Here is a 25,591-nt window from a genome sequence, read left to right as displayed (position 1 = left end):
ATTTCTTTATCTAGGTACCTGTATATAATATGTAAACCTTATATGTATACGGTTTTAACTACAAGTGAATAATTAAGTTAATGCGTATTTTGTGGTCGTAGATCACTAACCTGATTACTAAAAATAAAAATATCTAATGTTAACTGTATCGACAATTTTAGAGTAATTAACAGCTGACAAAATTATTTTATCCACTTTCTGAGTTTAGCAATAGCAATAATGTCATTTTTTTATTTTTTTATGTAGCCACTTACCTTTTGTGACAGGCTTACATCGTAAATTGTAGGTACAACCCTATTTAAAAAATTGCTAAGGATATCCTTGAACAACTTTGCAAACTCTATCAAATATTTTATGCAGTTTTTCACTTAATTTTATAAATAATAATAATATATAAAACTAATTAATTATTTATGGTACTTACCAACTGTTGGCACGAACAGGAATAAAAATCTCCAAAAACAAAAATAATTCATGTTCCTCATTTTCATGATAATTGATATCTTACACTAACTTTAAAAATCACTTTAAAAAGAACCTCTGTTTTACTTAATTACATCCAAATATTGGCATGCCAACGTTAATTTCACTTTCATTATTATCGTCAATTCACACTTTATTAATTTTTCGGTTCACGCACTTTTAAAAATTTGTAAAAGTCCGAACTTTAAAAACAGTTAATATAAAACCTCCTTAATTTTAATACAATGAAAAAAATAAGTATAAAACTTTTTTAATAGTCTTTGTTAAATATTTGAAAAAGGAACGAAACTTTTGCGCGCGCTTCCACACGAATGAACTCCGTAACAACGTAAAGGCACGCATCCACTACGCGCCGGTGATCGACCCTACCGGAACCACACTCGATGGGCTCGCGACTGCCGACTCCATGTGCACCGCACCGAAACGTAACCTCCGACAAACTTAATACTTACAACTCAAGCCGTTACACTACAACTCTATTGTTCAACTCATAAGGTTGTATTTCCCTTAATAATTATTTTCGGAACTTGCGATAGTAATGTTAATAAACCCGTAGTTTTGTAGAGCGTATGCGCATAGAAAAGCACGTTGCCCCATTGTCGGTATTGTTTGGGAGTTTGGACAAAAGTAAAACAATAATGGCTAAAAAAGGAAGCGATAAAGACATTGAGTTAGTCACGCAGGAGCAAGGAATGTGGATGTTTATGCAATAAATCATAGCTTCTACCTACTACGGCCACACGAGTCTACGGCTCTACTCGGTTCAAGTTCAACAGCGAAGCAACTGTAAGAATATCAATCTCCTTAAATTTTTCACGAAGGTATTCGCGTAACCGAGTTTCTAAATTGATCGATTGGCTCTCTTTTGCAATATAAAAATAATAATCTGTAGGTTTCGCGCCACTAAGGTGGTCAGAGCTTCGGGCGCGATCCCAGGAGACGCGGGTTCAATTCCGGCTGGTTCGCAATTTTTGATATGCATTTAAATTATTTAGACATTGAAGGTTTTCTACGAAAAATCATTTTAATATCACTCAATGAAGCAGCCATGTAGAACTAACCAATGTCATAGAGCTCGGTGGCTATCATTCAGTTTTAAACACTGAGTTAGTGAATCAACCCGCAGCAGGTGAGATCGCAGTCAAGGGCTTAACTTGTATCGGAATCACCGGAATAAAATAAAAACTCTTATGCCTTTTATTTCATGAAGTAACTAGCTTCTGTTACCAATAATTAAAACTGTCCCATACATTTCATCCCCTATTTTACCACCCTTATGGGCCAATTTTCCAAAAATCCTGAAACACATATTTCTTCATTTGTAACCGAAAACCCAAATACCAATTTTCAAACTCCCATCCCCCATTTAACCCACTTAGGGGTGGAATTTTGAAAAATCCTTTCTCAGTGGATACCTACTCTTTACAAAGAATAGACCCTCCAAATTTTATGTCTTTAGGACCAGCAGTTTAGGCTGTGCGTTGATATATAATATGTCAGTCAGTCCTTTGAATTTTATTTGTATAGATTTTATAGTCTGGCAAAGCTAAGAAAAATTCTATAGAATGTAGATGTTCGTATATTCTCGTATTTTGTAACCACCACACTGGGTAATATCATATCACACACTACTGGTCTAGGTATGCAGGAATAATGAAGTGTCGAGGTCGACAGCTACTCGCGCGGGTGTCATCAATTTCAGATTTTCCGCGCCCATTTTTCGCCTGGCATTTTCGCGCACCCCGAGTGACACATTGTGATACCTTGTAAATTGTAATGGTAACACTCTGGCGTGCTATAAAGGCACCTCCAAAATAAAAGTAGGTAAGTATGGCATAAGTCCCGCAAATTGCTAATTCGCGTGGCCGCCATTTTAGTGACGTCAGCACTAGACTGAAGTTTCGAGCTGATGGTATATTTTTATTCCGGCTGACGTCCAAATGTCGTCATTTTAATGTTAAAAAGACATGGTTCCAGCGCAATAGCAATTTGCGGGACTTATACGCGACAGGTCGAGAATACACCCGCACGTAACCCGCGCTATCCCGCACCGGGTTAGCGCGGGGACTGTGCGGGTGTGCGGGGCGTCCTCACCCCAATTGCTATCTCGACCTGTCGCGTACCTACTAAACCTATCTCTGACTACTTTTCAATATTTTAATGGTTTAAAATATCGAAAGTAATGAGGTACTTTAAACTAGGTATAAGTAACCAGTAGATAACTAGATATACTAGCTGATGGAAGCCATGATAGCCTAGCGGTTAGAACGTCCGCCTCCTATTTGGGAGGTCGGGGGTTCGATCCCGGGCACGCACCCCTAATTTTTCGGAATTATTATGCGTTTTAAGAATTTAAAAATCACTTGCTTTAATGGTGAAGGAAAACATCGTGAGGAAACTGCATGCCTAGGAGTTCTCCATAATATTCTCAAAGGTGTGTGAAGTCTGCCAATCCGCACTTGGTCAGCGTGGTGGACTATGGCCCAAACTCTTCTCATACTGAGAGGAGACCCGTGCTTATACTATTATAATACCCCACTTAATCTAGCCATTGTTTTAAGTATTTCTTATAATTGCAATTTTATTGAAATGAACAAATCAATAAAAAAAGATTCCGACGAATTGAGAACCTCCTCCTTTTTTGAGGTCGGTTAAAAACTAAATTTATTGGCGTATTTTGTGTTATTTTCGTTTAAATCCAAACGTGCTTTAATATTATTAAGGTGTAGCTAGTGTTTTTATTTATTTTAAAGTCAAAGCATTACTTATATTATTTTTTTATTTTGTTTTCGCAGCAGCAGCACGTAACGTTGGTTCTTTTACCTAAACGTTGTTTGAACTAAAAACTTCTCTATTTCACTTTCCAGCACAAAGTGGCCTCAAAGAAGTGTGCTTAGTAGTGAATATGTGTCAAGAGTCGTGAGTTTGAGGCCGGGAAAGTGAACTTTTTTATTAAGTGCCTAAATAGTTACCTAAAGGTTACCTAGCTAATTATTTCTTGTTTCTTTTCTCTTTAGGAAAATGTTGTACCTCTCTCCATTTAGGAAAATTAAATTTAGAAATCCTAAATCTCAGCTGTCTCTAATACTAAGCCTCCGCTCTCTGTCCGTCCGTCTGTCTGTCTGTCAGCGGGATGTATCACGTGAACCGTAACAGATAATTTTTCACAGAATATTGTATCTACTGTTTCTATTACCACTATAAGAATAAACATTAAAAATTTCAAAATTGCCGCCTGCCGTGATGAAAATTAAAAAAAAATAAAAAGCATTTTCTGTATAATGAGACGGAACCCTTTTTTTCTGGCCGATTTTTTTCGCGGCTGAAAATGCAATTACGGAAAACACATTTTCATCAGACATAAACAGGCTTTCGAATAAAAGAAACCGCATTCAAATCTGTCAATAATAATACCTACACGTTAAACTATACCTAACACCTCTCTGTTAGCGTCGGTAGGTAGGTACGTACATATGCACAGGAATGCATATACTTAATTTACTGCTTTTTAGTTGCGAGATCATAGGGGAAGTAAAGTGCAAAACCTCAGCTATCATCGATTTAAAAAAACGCATTTAAACACGAGTGGATATCGTAACCCGTTGAAATCAATCGTCGAATCGAATGGGGTCCACTCGACCCCGATTGCCGTCACGTAATGAGGAATCATTTCATTAAAAATAACTACGTAGGTACGTGTTCCGTATGAACGTAGGTTTACGTTTCGTACAACTTATACGCAATTATCCTGTCGATGTCGTTAATTAATTGGGATTTAACTCGGTGCCGTTCGAAGTTTGGGGTTAAAATATTAAGAGAGATTTGATTTTTTTAAACGCTCATTTTTACACAACTGCCCAACGTTTTTAAGTAATAAAAATGCCACTTGCTTTAACGGCGAAGGAAAACATCGTGAGGAAACCTGCGTGCCTGAGAGTTCTCCATAATGTTCTCAAAGGTGTATGAAGTCTGCCAATCCGCACTTGGACAGCGTGGTAGACTATGGCCAAAACCCTTCTCACTCGGACAGGAGACCTGTGATCTGTAGTGAGCCGGCGATGGGTTGGTCATGATGAACTTCTAAATGTCTGAACAGATTTGGATCCAAAAGTTTTGTTTTATGAGAGAAATTACACTGAAAACTGGTGTGTGGACAGGCTACCGAAATGATAAATTCGGGGCGTTTAACCATAGTTTTTAGTTTTTTCCTAAACTGCAGTCCTAAACAAGAAATATTTACTGCCTTGCATAAGTAATTACCGCTTCTCCTAAATAACTACTATATAATTAATTCAAAATGTCATATGCCATAATAATTAAAAAGAAGTAAAAAGTGTTATTTCTTGTACGATGGTGAGAGAACCATTCGGATGCAAGTCTGACCCGCACTTGACCGTTTTTTACATCTAACTTCTTGTATCTATGTACTTAGTTGTATTTATTGTAAGTTGTAGGTAGGTACGTAGGTGAGTAAGCAGGAAAGCACCTACCTACTCCAAACTAATATGCTGAAAGTTGAAGATAGAAAGACTAAAAGGTAACTTATTCGTTTTATCACTTGGGAAATATTTGTGAAAAATATGGAAATATGTCACAGATAAAAGTCAAAAAGGTTATGTGGGAACAGATAGTTTATGGTAGCGCGCGCCAGTTTTATGTAAAACTCTCGCTATATTTCTTTCTATCATAATGTATTTTAAAAACAGATGAATAACAAACAACATACCCGTTACTTAAATTTTAAAGAAAGTACCTACCTAAGCATAAAAAATTACAAATTCATATACAACGTCATAACTTAATGAAAATCTATATCTATTCTAATAAATAAAATTGAAGTGTCTGTCTGTAATTTCGAAATAACTACCACAAATTAAGCTCATTATGGTTATTTGAACTGTACTATAACTGAATAACACGTTTTTAAAATTTTTGTCTGTCTGTCTGTTTGTCTGTTTGAACGGGCTAATCTTCGGAACGGCTGAACCTATTTTACGGGACTTTCACAGACAAGTAGAGGATTAACCAAGGTATACTCCTTGGTTAATCCTCTAGGTACATGTCTGTGAAAGTCTACATAGGCTACCTTTTTTAAACGACTTTCAAAAAAGGAGGAGTTGTGTTTTTCTACCTATGTACACCGAAACCTCCGTGATTTCTGAACCGATTTGCGTAATTTTTTTTAATCGATAGAGAAACTTTGCGACACTGTCTTTCACTTTATGTGCCTCCCTTAAAAAATGTTAAATTCATTATGTAAGGACCTAATATTATATGGAAAACTTACGAATACCTACGGCGCTCAATTGTTATTCTAATTTTAGATTCGTAGTTTTTATTTATATTTAAAAAACAAAGATTCCGATTTCGGGACACAGGTCTCTTAATAGTAAGAGGAAAAAAAATCAATCGCCGCATCATTGGAAATTCTAATTAACGTTCCCAGTGAGAATAATACGAAGAATTAAGCCCTAATTAGGCACTTGGCTCACAAGCCTCACTCGCCTGGGCTTAAACTTTAAACCCCCCTTCCCCTTGACAAGGATTCGCTTCTTCGTTGCTTCTATGTTGCTATTTTTATTTCAAATGTAGTTTTTTTACACGAGTTGGTTAAATATACATAGTTAAATATAGTTGGTTATTGGTTGGCGCGTGTGTCGCGCGAGTAAGGCGTGTTGTATTGCGCGTGTGTCCACGTGTGTGTTGCGTATGTCTGGCACGAATGTTGCGCGTGTGTGGCGCATGTGTGTTGCGCGTGTGTTACGCCAGTGTGGCGCGTATGTATCGTGTGTGTTACACATTTTTGTCACGCGTGTGTGGGACGTGTGTTGCCCGTATGTTGCGCATGTTGGCGCGTGTGTTGTGCGTGTGAGTAGCGTGCGTTGCACGTGTGTTGCGCGTGTGTCCCGCATGTGTGGCGTGTATGTGGGCCATGTGAGGCACGTGTATTGTACAGATATAAATTATAGAGCGATAAATATTATTAGTGGTTTGAGATTTCTTTTACAATGTTAACTCGCACTGACCGGTTCGTTTTTAACTTTCAGGCGCTGCAAGTTCAGGCAACTTACAACTGCGCCATAGGTGAGATCCATCAGGTGAGATTGCAGTCAAGGGCTAACTTGTATCTGAATAAAAAAAATAAAAAAATAGAGATTGGTGGTTCACACGAAACATGTTTCGCTCTCCAATACATCCTTTACGCGTCTATTCCAGTTCACGGCACTTCGATACAATTTCCAATTTTGTTATTTCCGGAAGTCTAGCGAGACGCAGAGATGTGAGGCGAAAAATATCTACACACCGATTTATTTTCACCGATTATAATATGGGGTCCCGATTATAGTGGACTGGAGACCGCGAAATATAAGCAGGTCAGGAGGTAGTCCGCCGTGTTCCGGCTGCGCTTCCGAGACGGGTTGGTAGCAACCAGGCTAGCGATGGGACCCACCTGCCAGTTCATGGCGGGTCAAACCTGGCGGGAGCGCGGTAGCAATACTACTACCCGCGCAACCGCTAGTCTGTCGAGGGAGAAACACAGGTTTTAGTGGGTGCAAGTCCCACATAACCCCTCCGTTTCCCCTGACGGAGGGGTATGCGTCAGGCATTTCCTGTGTATAAAAAAATGAGCAGTGTGGGACGCCGGACGACCTTCAACCCGCTGGACAGACGATCTTAAGAGGGTAGCGGATAGTGGGTGGATGAGGGAAACGAAGAGCTGTCTGTGGTGACGCGCTTTTGGGGAGGTTTATGTCCAGCAGTGGACGCAGACATGCTAATTAATAGATTGATATTGGATTCCGCCAAGTTCTTCAGTCTCCTGGTTTTTTCTTTGCCTCCAGCCACTTACCTCCATCCTTGCGTCCTAAATAGGTACCTACTTCCTAGCCACTATAATAGGCAATAGCTTAAGTATTCTCTTATACGTCCTGAGATTGATCTGGAGGCCTACCACCTTAGTTTGGAAGCTACGTTGTGACGACGTTGGCGCTAGAGAGGGCAACACGCTCTCTAGCGTCGAAGTTGTTTCTTTTGCTTGCCCTTGGCGTCAATCAGACCGAATCCACCTAGTGTGGGGTCTCCCAACGCTGCGTCTTCCGTAAGTGTATCATGTATGATGATAAAATAAATAAGATCAGATATGCTTCAACAATCACACGTTCGATGTATGGAAACTTCAAACTTGGTGAGGTTTTGACATTTTGTTATTTCCACCGAGCGATATGCCCGTCGCGAATTCGATGCAGCGTTCCGTGTGATAGGTTTTGCTTCAAACTTTGCCTTTGTTAGGTATTTACTATTTATAACTTGTCTATACCTATTTCTCGTAATATTTTAAACCAAAAACACAGAAAGAGACTATTTAACCACGTTTAAATAAAACATTTTTTTAAACGTGGTTAAATATTGTTATTATCTAATGGAGTAATACCACACCACTGTCCTATTTTATAAAGTTAAAAGTGTAAGTCCCAAAGACTTCCCTGGTGCAGTGCTCTTTTATATAGGTCCCAGATTTGATTCACGCAAGGTCTTACTCGCCCCATGGTCGACGATAAGCTGCGCAGTTACCATCCAAGGATTTATTATGGGTGGACGGTCCCTACCACACGCACAGTCGGTGATAGCCTAGTAGTGGCTAAGACGTCTCGGCCTCTTTCGATCCCGGTAAAGTGAGTAATGCTGCATGCAGTATGCAGAGTTCTCCATTGTTCTCAAGAGTGTGAAGTCTGCATGGCTAACCAAAGCGAAAGTTAGTCTGCGCCCCGGCCCCCATTAAAAGTATCTATATAATCACCAGCACAGCACACATATATACCTAGTACGCGACAGGTCGACATGGCAATCGGGGTATGAGGCGGGGGACGTCCCACACACCCCGATTGCCATCTCAATCTGTCGCGTAATATAGGTACCAATAAAAGCGAGCGCAAAATTATTTATTTTTTAAATAGTTTTTTTTAATAAATAAAATCTAGGCAGGTACGCAAAAAGTTAGAAAGCGTGAGCGAAGCGAGCGCAAAGTTGTTCCTAATATTGCCCATGGGAGGCATATATTTATTTACTTTTCGGCACCGCCCGAAATGAAATCTAGGAAGGTATTCGCAACTTGATATAACGACGATTTTTTCTTTCAGCTCCCGGCCCTCGCGGGCTGTGGGGCTCTCCTGGCCCGTGGCATTTTGTCCAACTTGCCACCCTTTTGCTACGCCACTGGCTGTGCCCGCGGTTCCACTCGTGTGGTCTCAGTGTCCCTATCGAAATTTATGGGCGGTCGGCTTGCGCCCCCTAGGGCTCTGCGCCCAGGTGCACCGCACCCCTTGAACCCCCGGGTAAAGACGGCCCTGTGGCTAACTACAATCATCCTTCATTGTCGAAAGACCGTTCCAGCGATCGCGACTGCTCTGAGTAGTCGTGACTCGTGTGGTTACCATCTAGCTCACGCCAGAGTGAACTGGAGTGAGGGAACTCACGGTTTGATCCAGAATCGACAGTGTCAAATATTAGGCTATGGTGACTAAAATCAAAGAAAATAGGCCTACTTTAAGGGGCTACCTGCAACAAATGTATAGCCCGTAAGAATGACTTTTGGCATGACAGTTGACCCATGATAGAGTTAGGCCCGGACTCCACCAGAGTCGTCTCCGCTCTGGAGGAGAGATGTGATTTAAACAACCAATAGAATTTCGTTATTCCCGCATCTTGTCTCCGCTCTGCTGCTGCTCAGTGGATACCACTGAGCGGAGATATCATATCATATTATTTGTATGGCACGATCGATGCGGAGATGTGCGTAGTGCCTGAGCTGGGCGCGGCGGCACAAAGCGGAGATGTGAGCTGTCCCTCGCAAGCTGGCGATGCGACGGCGCGTAGCGGAGACGAGAAGAGATGTGAGCTGCATGCAGTGCAACTCGACATCCAACGCTCGCCGCACGCAGCTCAGTCTCGCTTTAGCCAACAGACATCTCCGCTCTAGACAGCACACATCTCCGCTCCAGTCTAGCCAGTACGCATCTCCGCACAGCTTCGGTGGATACATCCATGCTGAAAAATATCTCTTCTCGTCTGCGCTTTAGACATCTCCGCTCCGGTGGAGTCCGGGTCTTAAAATAGCGCGTAAGGAGTCTAACATTTGACGCCTGCCAGTGACGTCGAAGCCACGACGTTTTGTTCGATGTTCCCTCAGAACAAAATACCTGAAAGTTCCTAACTTTCTCTAAAGTTCGGGTTTTCCAAAGTTATCTTTCCTACCGGGTAATGTAAATAAAACACATGGATTTTACTCTTGACACAATAATTGTATTGCTTCGATCGGGAAGGGTCGATTTACAATAAGGCATAATAATTACCATGAAATACTTAATTAATATGATTTCCATTTAAGATACATTATTTTATTTATAGGGCGGTGATAGCCTAGTGATTAAAACGTTGGTCTGTTACTCAAGGTTCGATTCCGAGTAAGCACCTATAACTTAACAAAATTATGTGCGTTTCAAGAAATTAAATATCACTTGCCTTAACGGCGAAGAAAAACATCGTGAGGAAACCCGCATGCCTGAGAGTTTTCCATAATGTTCTCTAAGGTGTGTGAAATCTGCCAATCCGCACTTGGCCAGTGGATCTAAGCCCTTTTCATTCCGACAGGGGTGATTAGTAGTGAGCCGGCGATGGGTCCTGACTAAAGTGTTATTTCTTGTACGATGGCACAGAACACTTCGTGCACGAGTTCAACTCGCACTTGATCGTTTTAAGGAGTTTCCGTACCTCAAAATGAAATAAGGAACCCTTATAGGATCACTTTGTTGTCTGTCTGTCTCGCGTCGTGTCTGTCAACCTATAGGATACTTCCCGTTGACCTAGAATCATGAAATTTGGTAGATAGGTAGGTTTTAGACCACAAGTAACGGAATAAATCCGAAAACCGTGAATTTGTGGTAACATCACAAAAAAATTAAAATGTGTTTATGAAATTTTTCGTGAACACATTTTAACTACAGCCGCCATCTATATGTGATTTTATAAATTATTTTAATTTATTAAATTACGTATAGATGGCGCTGTTGTCAGTATCTTTCAGTGTTGCACATAAAAATGTTAAAATATCTTGTACGATAGTACGGAACCCTTCGTGTGCGAGTCCGACTCGAACTTGACCGTTTTTTCTAATTTGATTTTACGCGCTCTTATGCAAAGGCCGAAGATTCCGATGGTTCTGCAGACACTTGATGGAGCAGAACTGGTAGCTGTCGTACTCGAACGGGGGTCTGGGGAGGTTCGCCCCGCACAGGAAACACATCATGAGGTCCGCTCTCACCTAATATAAACAAACAAGTAGTTTCTATAACTGCAAAGTGTCGCTACTAGATGGCACTAACAGTCGCTTCAGTAATGAGTGAAAATACATATCACAAATTTCGTCACTGGCAACAAGCGAACCTAGGCGCCTTGGCCTAGCGGTCAATGCGTCGGACGCGAACCCAAAATACGTAGGTTCGAATCCTGCCGGTTTTAAGACAAATACGTTTTTAGGGTTCCGTAGTAAACAAGGAACCCTTAAGTTTCGCCATGTCCGTCCGTCTGTATGTCCGTCCGTCCTCGGTTAATCTCAGAGACTATTAGTGCTAGAAATCTGTGATTTGGCATGGGTATAAATATTAATCACGCCGACAAAGTGGTGAAATAATTTTTTTTTTATTTAAATTAAAATTTTAGGGTTTACAGGTTATGGAGTTATATCTGTTTTTCGATGATTGTGACTACGAAGTACGGAACCCTACACGGCGCGTGGCCCACCACGCACTTGGCTGGTTTTTTACACAATAATTGAGCGCCTAGCTTTTATAAGCGCATGGTGTAATCTGCGAACAGCTTTTGATGTATTTAGAGTGCACAAAAACGTCAGAATAAAATGGCTCTTAAGGCCTTGATTTATAGTCAAAAATTCAGTACCCCCGATTTTCATTAACAACGATACGGCTTACTGCCACACTCAGAGTAGCTTAATCGTTACTTAAGTTTAGTTAAAACAAGACAGAGCTATCTATATCTCTCACATAAATCTGTCTCGTTTTAACTCAATCTTGAGTAATAATTAGCGACTCTGAGTGCGGCTGTTAGAGCGCTGGCTATATATCTATGGACGAACTTGAACTTTAAACCAAGAGAATTAAGGTCCATTTTAATTTTAGTTTATGACGCGTAAAATTTAACTCCTCACGCGCCATTTTAACTATTTGTGTCAAATATCATGTCAAAAGTATGATTTGAGTCCTTATTTTAAAAGTGAACCGTGCTTTTGACATGACAGTTGGCCCATAGTTAAAATGGCGCGTGAGGAGTCATTTTGTACGGACTATAAGTTGGTGTGGTGTAAAATCTTGTACTAAGCATACAGCTCTGGTAATTACCTTTTGAATGTCAGTCATCTGCAGGAATTTGTTTATCTTGTTCTTCTCCGCTTGCTTCTCCTTCTCTCGCTGTCTCTTCGCCTTCCTCTGCTGTGCTTTCTTGTCCCTCTCTTGCTCCAACTGCTCAGGAGTAATGGGGCCGGGGATTTGAGACTATAACAAATAATGTTTTACATTTCATATTTTATTTTTGTGTTTAATAAAATATTGTACAACAAGGGCCTTAAACAAGCCATTTTATCCGAGACGTTTATCTACCCGAGCCGAAGGCGAGTGCAGATATTTAAATCGAGGACAAAATGGGTTTTATGACCGAGTTATACACTGTGATTTTCACTTCGATTGCAAGGATTGCATATCTATAGATCGACCGAAAAAATTGGAAATTAAATGAGGGCGCTGTATGTAATGAGGTTGTATAGGTCGCAACCTCATCATAAGTGCAAAATGTTTTTTGTGTCACCCATATGTCATTCAGATTGTTGTTTACCCATAAACACTCTCTTCAGAGTGTGGTTGCGAAATGCGGGATGCCGCGTACGTGTGAATGCTTAGGCATAAATGCGTGTGTGCGTGTTTGCGTGTGAGTTGCGTGTTGAAGCATTTAAATACTTTATTATAATTGTATTTTTCCGGAAACTGAGTCTGAAACATCCGGAAGGCGATGCGTGTGCCGTTGTGTGGGGACGCGGCGTAAGGCGTCTGCGCGTGGTTGCGAATACACGGATCAATGCGTACGCACATGTTAATACGAGAATATACGGGTTGCTGCGTCCGTAATATGAATGCTTAAGCATAAGTGTGTGTGTGCGTGTTTGCAGGTGAGTTGCGTGTTTGAGTATTTACATACCTTATTATAGTTGTATTTTTCCGGAAACTGAGCCTGAAACATCCGGAAGGCGATGCGTGTGCCGTTGTGTGGGGACGCGGCGTACGGCGTCTGCAGCGCGTGGTTGCGAATACACGGGTCACCTCCAGCGGTAAGGATTTCACTGTAAAATACACATTATGTAGCTTTTTCGAAACCACAAACTGCTTAAAAGCACAGAAAACTTAATAGTACCTTCTAGGTACAGAAGGATTACTCCCCAAAGACATTTAAATAAATAGCAACTTTTAATACGACGCAAAAAAGTACAATTCAGCTCGCACAGCGCTGCGGGCTAAACTTCGATAAACGCTTCTATTTTTATCGCGTAAGATCTTTTCTTTCTCGCTCTCTCTCTCTCATAAAATACAGAGTTACTCAAGTGCCGTCAAAAGGGCAATCGACTCCATTAGATTGATTTCGTAAAATCTGCATCAGTCATTATTATATTCTCAATTGATGTGATTGGCTGAATTTGTGCGATTCTTGATGCAACAATGCATTGTAGCCAATAGTGAGCGGGCGTCAACCAATCAGAGATGATTGCGATCGTGGCATTGCTGTCATTCTTTATCTTTCGGGTGTCGTAAGCAACTAGTCATACTAAAGAGGCTGTAGCGATCGCAGTGTACGCATTTCCCTTAATAAATTTCCTACTATTGTAACATTAATGGGAAGTGATCACGATTCAATGAGGAATACGACAAAGAGAGATAGAGACGGTGGGGGAGGGAGAGGAAGAGAGATACTCACGTGACCATTTCGGGTTTTTCGGCAATGGCGGCCTTGTGTAGCGCGGTGTTGCCGTCCACAGGGTCTTGAGCATTGCAAGCCGCTTCTAGCTCCGCAGACTCGAAACCTTCAAGTATAGTCTCCAACGAGTTTTGATCCTTGCCCGATATTAATTTCCACATCTGTTAAAAAACAATTGTTGAAAACTAATTTATAGTCGGTACAAATTAGCGCTGGACTTTCGTCGTCATTGTCATCAATTGATATAAGTCCACTGTTGGACAATAGATATCTTGTAGGGACTGCAACTAGTTTGGTTTCGTCTGTCTACTAATCTAAGAGCGACAAAAAAGGAAAAGAAATAAATAAATTAAATTATTTTTTATTCAATTAAACTTTTACAAGTACTTTTGAATAGGCAAATGCATCTACCCTACCACTGGTTCGGAATGCCTCTCCTACCGAGAAGAACCAGCAAGAAAGCTTTATTATAGAACCCACACATAACTATGACAGTTTATTAAACCTAAGAATATTTATACATATAACTTAGTATAAAACGTATTTTGTACGTACCTTTTTAACATTCGCTGATATTTTCAGCGGCGTTTTCTTCGCCTGTTTATCGTCCACCTTCTTTTTCTTTTTCACTTTCGCGCGATGCTCTTTTCTCTCTGCCACATTCTCCTGGTCGCTATCAGAGGAGTAGTCTATGGCACAGTCGTTCAGGAGGTCTTTCCGTGAGTTAGTGATCACGCCGTTGGCGCTTTGCTCTGAGAGCGTCTTAATCCAGCCCGCTGGGGTCTCTAGGTCTATGAAACACGGTCCCTCGTCTTCGCTTGATACTATTTGTGTGGGAAGTTCGCGGGGTGCACGTTCCCTGGAAATGTATTTTAGAATGCAGTTGTCTTGTCACAGAGATTAGTCTATAGCGGATCTTAGAACGGTTTATAATGATTTATTTTGTACTAGCTTATGCTCGCGACTTCGTCCGCGCGGACTACACCCTACACACACTACACAAATTTCAAACCACTATTTCACTCCCTTAGGGGTTGAATTTTCTAAAATACTTTCTTAGCGGACGTCATAATAGCTATCTACATGCCAAATTCCAGCCCAAACCATCCAGTAGTTTGAGCTGTGCGTTGATAGATCAGTTAGTCAGTCAGTCAGTCACTTTTTCCTTTTATATATTTAGATACATATTGCAAAAAAGTTTGTTTGTTATTTCGTCGCAACAGAGCAACGAATCAACTTGATTTTTTGGATATATCCGGGTCAGTCGTTGTGACGTCAGAACGCAAGAGAGTTTCTGACAAAAACATCAGGCGAAAAAATGCCCCCTGATCTTATTCTTTTATTGAGTCACTCATTTTGATACCATCAATTTTAATCAAATTGATGAGCACACCCATTTTTCAAGATGGCGGCCTCACACCAGCTGTTCGGTCCGAAAAAAGTCGATTACGGACAAGCTACGTCAATTACCATTTAAATTGTTGTGATTTGCTGAACCTATGGTATTTTTGCTGCAATACATTCAAGCCACTTGCGAGAGTGTTGGCCAATCAGGAAGTGATTGCAATCGTCATACTGTAGCTATCAAACAACAAAACACCTTTTTAAAATTCACCGATATTTTAGTCGCCGACAGTAGGCCTCCAATACAGACAGTAGCCAATTATACTCGGCAAAATACACGTACCTTGATTTAGCTCTATCGATGGGTTTGCTGGGACTCTTCGGCGTTTTCTTGGTACGGTCGACAGTTTCGGAGCCAGTTTTGATCGCTGTCCTGCTAGTTGACGCAATCAGTGCCTTTTGGAATAGCTCCATAGTTTCTGAAGACACCAAAGGTTTTGTTACAAAAGATCTAGAACTATATGTCGGATACTAACGGATGTTGTTACGGAACGGTGTTACAACTTTAGCTCATTAATATTGTTGGGTATGTGTGGGTGTAGGTGTATAAAAGGAGAGATCAATTTGAATGTATTGTTGCGATAAAATGTTTGTATCAAGACCAAAAGCCAAGTTCTTATAAGAAAAAATAAATCTTACCGTAGACCTCTACACTAGGAACAGTTTCATGCAACTTTTTTGTAAGTGGATGTGCGTGTGGTAAAGGCAACGCTCTATCACGAATGTCTTCGCGCGTCAAAGTGGAGTTCTTGCCGAATAGTGCGGATTGGTTGATAGAGTCAACAGCGAGCGAGGTAGAGAATTATAAAACAGCCTTTTGCCTTCTATCCAACCAACTAGTGTTTGTGGGTGCGTGTGTGTGGATGCGTGGGTGTGGATGTTTGGGTGCGTATGTTTAAAAGGCGACGGGACTAATTTGAATATATTGTTGCGATAAAAATAATCTTTGCTAACATCTTACCATAAACCTCCACACTGGCAACAGTTTCATGCACCCTCTTCACTTCTTTATAAGTGGGTTTGCGCGTCGGGAAAGGCAACGCTCTAACACGCATGTCTTCGCGCGTCAACGGGGAATTCTTGCCGAATAGTGCGGATTGGTTGATCGAGCCCACAGCGCGGTAGAGTATTATGGAACAGCCTTTTAAGTCTTCTATCCACCCAGCTATGATATCTTGGACATGCTACAAAATGGAATAACAAAAATGGTATTTGTTGGTAGAATTTAGAAATCATCTTTATCATTATACATTGACTGTGAATATCCAGAACGTAGCTACACTGAAAAGCTTAAAATAAAAATAATTTTCAAAAAGAAAGAACCAACTTCAAATGCATTTTTTTTTGTATGGCGGTCAGGCGGGCGTAAAAAGAAACGATGAAACCGATGTGTGTTATCACCTGACTTAAAACGTATGTGTACAAACAAAAATATTTTAATACTTAAAGCATGGTGCAAATGCCTGATTTCGTGACTGTATAAAATTACCGACTTCGTACGCGTAGATTTAGGTTTTAAAAATCCTGTTGCTCTTGTTGCTGTGAGTTACAAAAACTCTTTGCTTTGTAGTAGCCTATGTCCCTTTCCAGGTCTTAACCTATACCCATACAAAAAATCACGTCGATCAGTTGCTCCGTTGCGACGTGATTGAAGGACCAACCAACAAACCAACAAACAAACACACTTTCACATTTATAATAGGGGTACGGATACTTCACTCAAGCCTTATAAAATCCCATACCTGCAAAAACTGCGCCTGGTTGTATCTCCTTAAACTTGCACCAGAAGACCTCGGAGCATTGCCATGCTGGTCCCTATTCACTTGTGCCTGTCCCTGTCCCCTCCGAGTCACATACGAATGATGGGTCTTATGGACCACTGCAACAGCCCCAGAGAAGATGGCCCCGGCAAAGTGGCCGCCAGACACCATCAAGATGGCCCAGCGCTGGAAACCCGGGATAGCCAAACGTTGGCAACGCTCAACCCACGCATAGCCTTCTCCATCTGTTGATAGCTCCTCCTAAAAATTTTTGGTGAATATGTATAAAAGTGGCAAAGGATTGTGTGCTTATCGCCGCACAGATATTTAGAATAGAATAGAATAGAATTTATTTTTATTCAAGTAGACTTATTACAAGTTCTTATGAATAGTTAACTAGTTTAATTTACCACTGGTTTGGAATGCCGTTCCTACCGAGAAGAACCAGCAAGAAACTCGGCGGTTACTCTTTTCAAGTCATCCATTTACAATATTATTATACCATACTACATATTCAAGCTGAGATCTGTAAAGCACAATTTGACTTTCCTCAAACTTAAGTGTTGTAACGAAACAGACTTCTGGGCAAGCGTGCTCCATCTTAGGCTGCATCATCACTAGCTAGCAGGTCTGATTGCAACCAAGCACTAGTCTAGAAAATTAAAAAAAAAACCTAACTCTATTAAATTTATCTCATTTTAAGTCAAAAGTCAAAGGGTTTTCTATAATAGTCTACAAATCTCAGCCTAGCCTTTATGTAACAACTGTGCGCATAATTTGGGGTAGTACCTATGTCAAAAATAAATTACAGTACGCGGCAAAAAGTAATGTATATCGACCTTTAGAAGGAGATAGCAGATTTGTAGAGCATTGGCTCTGTCGTTGAGACCGACAAGACTTCATAGGTATGAGTGACAGAGACAACACTCTACAAAGCTGAAATGGCCTAAACGCCGATGTACATTACTTTCTGCCGCGTCCAAAATTCGTAAAATCTATGTCCACTGTTAGTTTTAAGTTTACATACCATTTTAAATTATTGATTTGACTAAAAAAGTACGATGAAAAGAAGACGAAGATATGACGTCACATCGACGTATTTCATGCAAGCTCCCATACAAAGTCAGCATTGTGACGTTCGATAAAAAGTTGCTGATTTGAGTAGTAGGCAAGGCACAATCCCTATTATGAAAACAGATGTATTTGTAGTGTTACACTTTATGCGGTTTCCTCATGCGCCTTGGGTTGGCAACATAATATACAGGCCAGAGATCCCTACAAGAGACCTATGTCCAGCAGTGGACATCTATCTGTTGATAATGATGATGATTCTTTGTACCCCTTAATTTTACCTTCTTATGATGCAATATACACCTGTATATGCAGAAGACCTTGCCCTTATGGTTGGTATAGAACGCCTTGCAATGTCTAGTGGCAGCTGCAAACAGATCGCTGGCAGGGTTGGCAGTAGTGCCTTCAGTCTCCGAGTCACTGCCGGACACACTTGAATCATCTGGAATCAAAAGCATGAGATATTTGAAGAAGTCTCTGACTTTTGCTATAGTAGCTATATTTTTCTATCTCCATCCAAAGCGGATTAGGGCGAGATCCCACTCTTGGCGATAAATAGTCGTGCAGTTTACAGCATCTCATAGCTTGTATATTTGAATGGAGGTGGTCACATACAGGGCAGCATAACTGTCGTCTACAACTCTTTTTTTACTGTGTTAGCTTATTGAAATTAGTTTAATGAATCAGACAATATTTGACTCATCAGATGTCACGTGGTCTGTGGCAGGGCAGCCATCTTGAATCGATTTGTATAAACACGGATGTTTCAAATTTAGGCAGTCTTGTTACCTAACTAATGCCTCCCCTGCTAAAAACCCTGTGCACGCCACTAGAAACCAGTCAGGCTTACGTCATAACACGTGAGCATAGCCTAAATCATCTATATTTATAAAGGTAAAATTTTGCTTTGCTTCAAAATACCTACCATTTCTAGAATTAAACTGTCCCAAAGTCAAAGAAGCTTTTCCATACAGCTTCCTCTTCAAGTTGTGGGTGTGCCAGTGATTTTTATAATGGGCAGTCTGCTGAGCTCGTGTTTCAAATGGACCCACTCCACAGCATGAACAGCAGTTTCCATCTGCTGGACCATTGAGCGTCAAGGCGCTCAGACGTTTCATCACACTTGCTTCATCCACTGAAAACAAAATATCATATTTTTTTAAAGAATATTACTTAGCCAAGTTCATCATGATGACTAATATTCCTCTTTCCCTTACAACTAAGTGTTAAGCTTGTGCTAGGAGTAGGGGACAACAATAGTGCAACAGGTGGGGTTTGAACCAGCGACCTTTCGGATTTCAGTCCGCTCCATTGAGCTATTGAGGCTCTAATTATTCAATTAAATTTTGTTTTTATGTCAATCAGCTGTACAATTTATTTGTGCCAATTTGAAGTCTGAAGTAAATAAAAGGTTGCACAATATTGATGTGTACAAGCGAAAGCGAATCAGCTAGTTCAAAACATATGGGTGATTAACAAATTAGGTACTTAACTTACCAACTTGATGAGATTCTGTTATCATACAGGCTGCCACCCTCAGACCTTTAAGCAGCTTTTCAAAATCATCCAATTCGTACACCCTCACCGTCGTAGTCTTTACTATTTCCGATTTAGTAGTCATTTTGAATTAAATTACAAATATTATGAAATAAACGTTAAATTCCAATACTCGTAACTTATGGATGGAATGGCATAATTTACATTTAATGTACGGTGTTATTATGGTTCTTAGAAGGTGGAAATATTGTTGTGCAATAAGATTTTCTCAAATTATTCATGTTTTACAAAATAATCTAATCTAACCTCAACGAAATTAGTCAAGGTGAAAATGAAAATTGTTGATTTATGTCAAACTTGTTGGCATGACATTGACAAAGTCACAGTGTTCCCACTTACGGTTTTGGTTTTACCATAGTTTTTGTAAAAAGTCCCCCTAAATTACCTTATTTATTTTTTAAACCTCTGAAACGCGCATAACAATACGCAATAAATCAGAGGTTTAAAAACAATAATTATTTCAAGTAATTTATTACTTTTCAACATCTTTTCACTTTTTTTAAATACCTAACTAAATGATCCTAAACCTTGAGTCTTATGAAAGTGTTCAGTTATTATTTTCTTTCATTTTTAAATTATAATACCGCTTACCTCCCCCCCCCCCCTTCATTTTTGCCATTTTTTATTCATTTTGCCCTTTTCTATTATTACTCCATTATAAAATATCCAAATCATCAACATAAAAATACCCAAAGTTGTACCTCATAATATTAGTCGTTTGATCCTAAACCTACGTCTATGAAAGTGTTCAGTTATTATTTTCTTTCATTTTTAAATTATAATACCGCTTACCTCCCCCCCTTCATTTTTGCCATTTTTTATTCATTTTGCCCTTTTCTAGTCAAATTACTCTAAATCCAAATCATCAACATAAAAATACCTAAAGTTGTGCCTCATAATATTAATCGTTTCCCCCTACAATAAGGTGAAGTCCCTAAAAGTGAAAACACTGCGTTGACATGACTTATTGACTTTGACTCACGTCAACTTTGACAGTATACACTGATACCCAAAAATTATTTTTTTTTAATTTTTTTTACAGCCCTGGATAACAGTCCTTTAAGGCCTTAAACTGATACCCAAAAATACCCAGAATATCCAGATATTCATCTAAGCCAGATTTATATCTGTTATATCTGTTATAAGTTAAAAAAAAAGTATTATTATTAATACTTTTTTTTTAACTTTACGCTCTGAGTTCAAGCTTTTTAATCTAACAAAGAGTTATAATACAACATTCATCTAGATCACAGCAATTTAGATAAAAATTGATTTATTCATCAGATTAAACTACAGAAAGTTTTTAAAATAGCTGATGGTTCTAAAAGGTGAAAGGTCGAGACGGCAATTGGGGTGAAAACGCCCCGCACAGCCCGGGCCCCAACTCGGTGCGGGCGAGTTTGGCTGACGTGCGGGTGTGCGGCGTTCATGTCCATCTCGCCACCCATGAAGAACAGGAACGAAGACTCCACGTAGGTAGGTAGTTAATCTAAAAAAAGCCAGGAGGCGTCGTGTGACACCTGAAACATTGCCGATGCAAACCTATCTCTCTCACTTACCTAGGTATATGGGCAAGAATATCGGCTGCCGGCTGGGCGCCATTGGCTGGACAGCGCCCAGCCAAAGAGGTGCGTGTTTTCCCACCACTCGTTCTTTTATTCATTCTTCAATTTTACGAACTAGGTACCTAATTTTCTTGACCATCCTGAACAACAAATTTGGTCTTGGCGGTGTGTCGATATGGTCAATGGAGATGCAGCTACTCGTGACTAATTTCTGGACGGCCAACTTAGATTGCACGTAGTAAGATTCCCTTAACCCTTTGTAGGTATTTTTAATTTGTTTATTTATCAGAAGTATGTAATAGCTGGGCGTAGGTACAAAAACAGTTTTTTTATTTCGGCAAGCATTAGCCTTTTATTTTCTCCCCATAAACTTAGGTCGCCCGTATCGGAACTCGCTCACGAATCGGAAGTTCCTCAGTACGGCTCGGAACTTGCCCTTCTTCTTCAGACGGCCCATGTGCTGCAGCGTCCGTATTGCGGGCAGGAAGCGGTACACGGCGTTCATCTCGTCACCCATGCAGAACAGGAACGAAGACTCCACGTAATCTAGAAAAGAAAAAAGAATACAATGAAATATGTAAGTATAGTCCGCGACAGGTCGAGATGCCAGTTGGGGTATGAGGCGCGGGGACACCCACACGTCACCCGCGCGGGGGCTGTGCCCCGGCTATGCGAGTGTGGGGGTGTTCCCTCCCCGGTTGCCATTTCTACCTGTCGCGTACTAATATAGGTAGGTATACCTACTCATGTGCCTATACTTCTAGTTCTAAGGAACAATGCGAACATGAGCGAGGGTTTTGTGTACCTACAAACAGATAGATAACCCTTCTTTTTGGTTATATATTATGTAGGAGCTGAAACCACGTACTCACGTAACTGTACTCACGTAATTAGTCGACACGACGCGTTCGCGAACTCCCTGTGAAAAAGGGCCCCGGGTGGGTTCGAAACTAGTCGAGCTTACGTCAACTAACCACGTGAGTAAGTAAAGCTGATTTCTTCTACGTGTATAATGGAAATCACTCACGATAGTTTTAACGCCTTCTTTTTGGTTTTGCGATTTGCCGTAGGTAGGTAGGTACTCGTCTACTGTAGGGTAAAAAATAGTCGTTACATCATTGCAATAAAGAACTAACAGGAACTATGTGAGGTGCTGCTCTTGTTTTCCCAGAACATCTTGCACTGCGCCACGTCCATGAAGCAGTGGTTCTGGAACATGAGCGACGGTTCTCGAGCCACCACGCCGGGTACTCCGCACACTGGGGCGTAAGTGTCTGGACATTTCTGTAAGCATTTTATACTTTTGTACCAGTTTATACTAAAAACTAGCTCGTGTCCGTGTTTTAAAATGGTAGGGTTTGAGGAGGAAATTCAAAATATATATTTATCTCTTACCTACTCACGTAAGGTTTCATAGTGAAAGTGCCCCCGCACCACAGGAAAAACACAACAACGAGTCGCCGCACCAGCTGAAAGTCGAAATTGACCGGTACCGCACGCAACGTGTTAATCCACGTGGACTACATTTTCAAACCCATATTTTACCCCCTTAGGGGTTGAATTTTTAAAATCCTTTCTTACCAGATCTCTGCCTCATTATAGCTACTTATCTATACTAATATTATAAATGTGAAAGTGTGTCCTGCCGGTCTGTCTGTCTGTCTGTCTGTCTGTCTGCTAGCTTTTCACGGCCCAACAGTTTAACCGATTTTGATGAAATTGGTACAGGGTTAGCTTACATCCCAGGGAAGGAGATAGGCTGCTGTTTAGCCCGGAAAATTAAAGAGTTCTCACTCTCTCAAAAGTCAATATTGGATCAGAAACTCACAAAAGGACACTTATGGTAACACGAGGAAAGAGTTGGCCTGTGAAACGTATCATTGCCAATGATTTTCGGTTTCGCTATCCATGGTACGAACACTTTTATCGGCCCTGCATATTTCAGCATCTTTCTCCGAGTATTCAACTGTACTTCCTTCAACGGCAAATCGAAAACATGCGAAGCGGCAAAGAATGTGTCAATGGAATCGCTTATGTTGTCGTATTGTCCAAATATTTTACTATTAACTACAACCAAATTCTTAACATCTGTCTTATTGACTTTATATAATTCATCTTTATAATCTTTTGTGTATGAATTTTCTAAATCATCTACTAGTTCTTTATTATGTTGAAATGTATTTTCATTCACCGCATTTTTAGGAAGCACATAATTATTTTGTATATTTTCTTCTTCAGTATTATTAAGATCAGTTTTACAAATGAAAAGATCAGTTCTTATGAATTCTAGATCGTTCTCGCAATTGTGTTTAGTTAATTCGCAATAGTTTTGAAATAACCTAATTCTAAATCCTTTACCATCTTCTCTAATACCACAAACTTCTTTTTTCTCGTTATTTTCACATGCAATATCACATTTACCTGTCTTATTAATGAACAAAGCGTTATTAAATCTTCGACTATCATTATTCATATAAACAACATTATTGTCCAGTTTTTGGTCGTTAATTTCTATATAATCGACATCACTTTTCAGTTTTTGGTTATAATTTTTCATGTAATCAACAGACTCATTATAACTTGTACCAAACGAGCGATCGCAGTACTCTGTGTTAATTATTCCGTAGGCTGTAAGAGCGTGTAGTCAATTTTAAACATAATTATTTTGTAATGATGCATAGATAGATCCCTGAATATACCATAATATTATAATGTTTAATATTTCGAACACTAAAATAACACGGGTAAGCAATTAAATTATATTAATATACTCGCACCTGCTTTATTAATGGTGAAGAAAAACATCGTGAGGAAACCTGCATGCTAGAGAGTTTTCTAAAATAATATTGTTAAAGACGTGTGAAGTCGGCCAATCCGCACGTGACCAGCATGGTGAACCAAGGACTAAATCCTTCTCATTCTGAAAAGAGACCCGTTCTCAGTAGTAAACCGGCGGCGGCGATGGGTTATGATCTCAACCATAGAGATGGGTTCAAAATCTGAAATTTCTAGTACCTACAGTATACTACCTATTAGGTAAGTAATTTGGTACGTAGGTACCTCCGTTTCTCCTTTTATATCATAACAATACCATAACAATAAGCGAAAGTGTATCTGGTATCTCTCTGTCCAATCGGTCAATCGATTTTTTGACGTAATTTGGGACAGAGGTAGCTTGCATCCCGGGGACGAGCACAAACTAATTACTTTTATTTTGGAAATCGAAGAATTCCTACGGGATTTTTAAACATAGGTTTCTTTTTATTCCGGATAATCAAAAAAATCCCACTGGATTTTTAAAAACTTTAATCAACGTGGGCGAAGCCGCGAGCATCATAAAAGGAAACTGCTGACTGACTGATCTATCAACGCACAGCTCAAACTACTACACAGATCGAGCTGTTTGGCATGCAGATAGTTATTATGACGTAGACATCCATTAAGAATTTTTTTTTTGAAAATTCAATCCCTAAAGGGGTAAAACGGGGTTTGAAGTTTATTTAGTCCACGGTGACGAAGTCGCGAGCATAAGCTAAGTACCGTTTATATGATAAACTAAGTTCACCTTTCGCTTCGTCAACACTGCATCCGTACTTCAACAATTCGCATTCGTTCTCAAATAGTTTCAACCGGAAACCATTTCCCTCGGCGCGCAAACCACAAGCCGCTAAACCAACATCCTCCTTCCGGCACTTCAGTCTCGAGCAAAATTCAATTTTCTTTACATCTACATTTAGTACCTTCGGAAATGATTTTTCTACTATGAGCACTAGGAAAACCAACATGCCAAGTTTCATTGGTGTATTCGATCTGTGATAAAATTATAAGTAACTTTTTACTGCGTGATTCTTAATTAATTTTTATGCGAATCAAAGAGTCAATTAATATACTAGGCATATTATGCTTTATGCAAGCGGCGATAGCCTAGTGGTTAGTGGTGGTGGCGGTGGTGGTCTCCTATTCGGAGGGTCCGGTATTCAATTCCAGGCAAGCACCTTGTAGTTTTCGTAATTATGTGCGTTGTACTTGTAAGGAATTAAATATTTTTGCTCACTTCAGTCTCGAGCAAAATTCAATTTTCTTTATATCCACACTAGCTGATCCTCGTAGATTAGGTTTTTAAAGGTCCCGTATGCCTATGTCACTCAGGAATAATGTAGCTTTCTACTGGTGAAAGAATTTTTAAAATCGGTTCAGTAGTTCCAAAGATTATCCCCTACAAACAAACTTAACGACATTCACTCTTTATATAATAGTATAGATATAGATTTATTTTAGTAGATTTGTCTACTATGAGTACCAGGAAAACTAATATTATGTAAAGTTTCATTGGAGTGTTGCATGGCTTTACATGTAATCTGTGATAAAATTATATTATGTAGTGTGCTTACTTCACTTTATACCCACTGCATGAGCGTGGTTAAGGAAATATTTTCGAATTTCTCAATAGATCTTAATTTGCACCATCGAGCGCAAGAGGTTTTAATTAAATGAGCGATTTGGTATATTTACCTATCTATATTCTATCAACAGAAAATAAATTTAACAAATAAGTAGCTTCTGTCTGTTTTATTTTCAATGACCTTAAATGAGGTTTTTGAAAATACCTCTTCCGACAAAATCCTCAATTAACCTTTCAAATCCTTAGAAAAATATCAAAACAACTCATTATAAGATCTCAACGATCTTCCGACTTCGCTAAGAGTTTTATTTATGGAA

At 39.9% G+C, this 25,591-nt stretch overlaps 3 protein-coding genes across 4 annotated transcripts in view; all 3 read right to left on the bottom strand.

Annotated features, from left to right (window-relative positions):
* Nucleotides 1-867, bottom strand: part of LOC117988795 (irregular chiasm C-roughest protein) — a 139,493-nt gene extending 138,626 nt beyond the window's left edge. For both annotated transcript variants that reach the window (XM_034975996.2, XM_069503554.1), the window contains exon 1: nucleotides 425-867. In XM_034975996.2, coding sequence (XP_034831887.1) covers nucleotides 425-491 — 67 coding nt within the window. In that variant the 5' untranslated portion in view covers nucleotides 492-867. The remainder of the gene's footprint in view (nucleotides 1-424) is intronic.
* Nucleotides 868-9,767: 8,900 nt separating this feature from the next.
* LOC117988794 (tRNA endonuclease ANKZF1-like) lies at nucleotides 9,768-19,578 on the bottom strand. Its single transcript, XM_034975995.2, has 11 exons — nucleotides 19,248-19,578; nucleotides 18,676-18,885; nucleotides 18,032-18,192; nucleotides 16,662-16,940; nucleotides 15,881-16,103; nucleotides 15,203-15,338; nucleotides 14,071-14,374; nucleotides 13,516-13,676; nucleotides 12,745-12,886; nucleotides 11,895-12,047; nucleotides 9,768-10,801 (listed from the first exon to the last, which is right to left on the bottom strand). Exons 1-11 carry the CDS (start codon nucleotides 19,369-19,371, stop codon nucleotides 10,661-10,663), a joined length of 2,034 nt encoding a protein of 677 aa, XP_034831886.1. The 5' UTR covers nucleotides 19,372-19,578; the 3' UTR covers nucleotides 9,768-10,660.
* Nucleotides 19,579-21,215: 1,637 nt separating this feature from the next.
* Nucleotides 21,216-24,671, bottom strand: LOC117988799 (uncharacterized). The gene is made up of 4 exons (XM_034976016.2): nucleotides 24,438-24,671; nucleotides 22,701-23,500; nucleotides 22,009-22,156; nucleotides 21,216-21,418 (listed from the first exon to the last, which is right to left on the bottom strand). The coding sequence occupies exons 1-4, from the start codon at nucleotides 24,667-24,669 to the stop codon at nucleotides 21,225-21,227; spliced, it is 1,374 nt and encodes a 457-aa protein (XP_034831907.1). The 5' UTR covers nucleotides 24,670-24,671; the 3' UTR covers nucleotides 21,216-21,224.
* Between the last annotated feature and the right edge of the window lie 920 nt (nucleotides 24,672-25,591).

This window comes from Maniola hyperantus, chromosome 15 (genome assembly GCF_902806685.2).
Source record: "Maniola hyperantus chromosome 15, iAphHyp1.2, whole genome shotgun sequence".
Lineage (NCBI taxonomy): Eukaryota > Metazoa > Arthropoda > Insecta > Lepidoptera > Nymphalidae > Maniola > Maniola hyperantus.
This window is presented reverse-complemented; position numbering and strand designations above follow the sequence as displayed.

Coding starts and splice junctions, on each gene's coding strand:
- LOC117988794 (XM_034975995.2), bottom strand. CDS start 19,371: ATGACTACTAAATCGGAAATAGTAAAGACTACGACGGTGAGGGTGTAC. Junction 12,048..12,744: donor AAAAATACAACTATAATAAG/GTATGTAAATAC, acceptor TATTTGTTATAG/TCTCAAATCCCCGGCCCCAT. Junction 10,802..11,894: donor AGATGACTGACATTCAAAAG/GTAATTACCAGA, acceptor TGTTTATATTAG/GTGAGAGCGGACCTCATGAT.
- LOC117988799 (XM_034976016.2), bottom strand. CDS start 24,669: ATGAAACTTGGCATGTTGGTTTTCCTAGTGCTCATAGTAGAAAAATCA. Junction 22,157..22,700: donor GTTACCATAAGTGTCCTTTT/GTGAGTTTCTGA, acceptor AAATGCTTACAG/AAATGTCCAGACACTTACGC. Junction 21,419..22,008: donor CAGCACCTCACATAGTTCCT/GTTAGTTCTTTA, acceptor TTTCTTTTCTAG/ATTACGTGGAGTCTTCGTTC.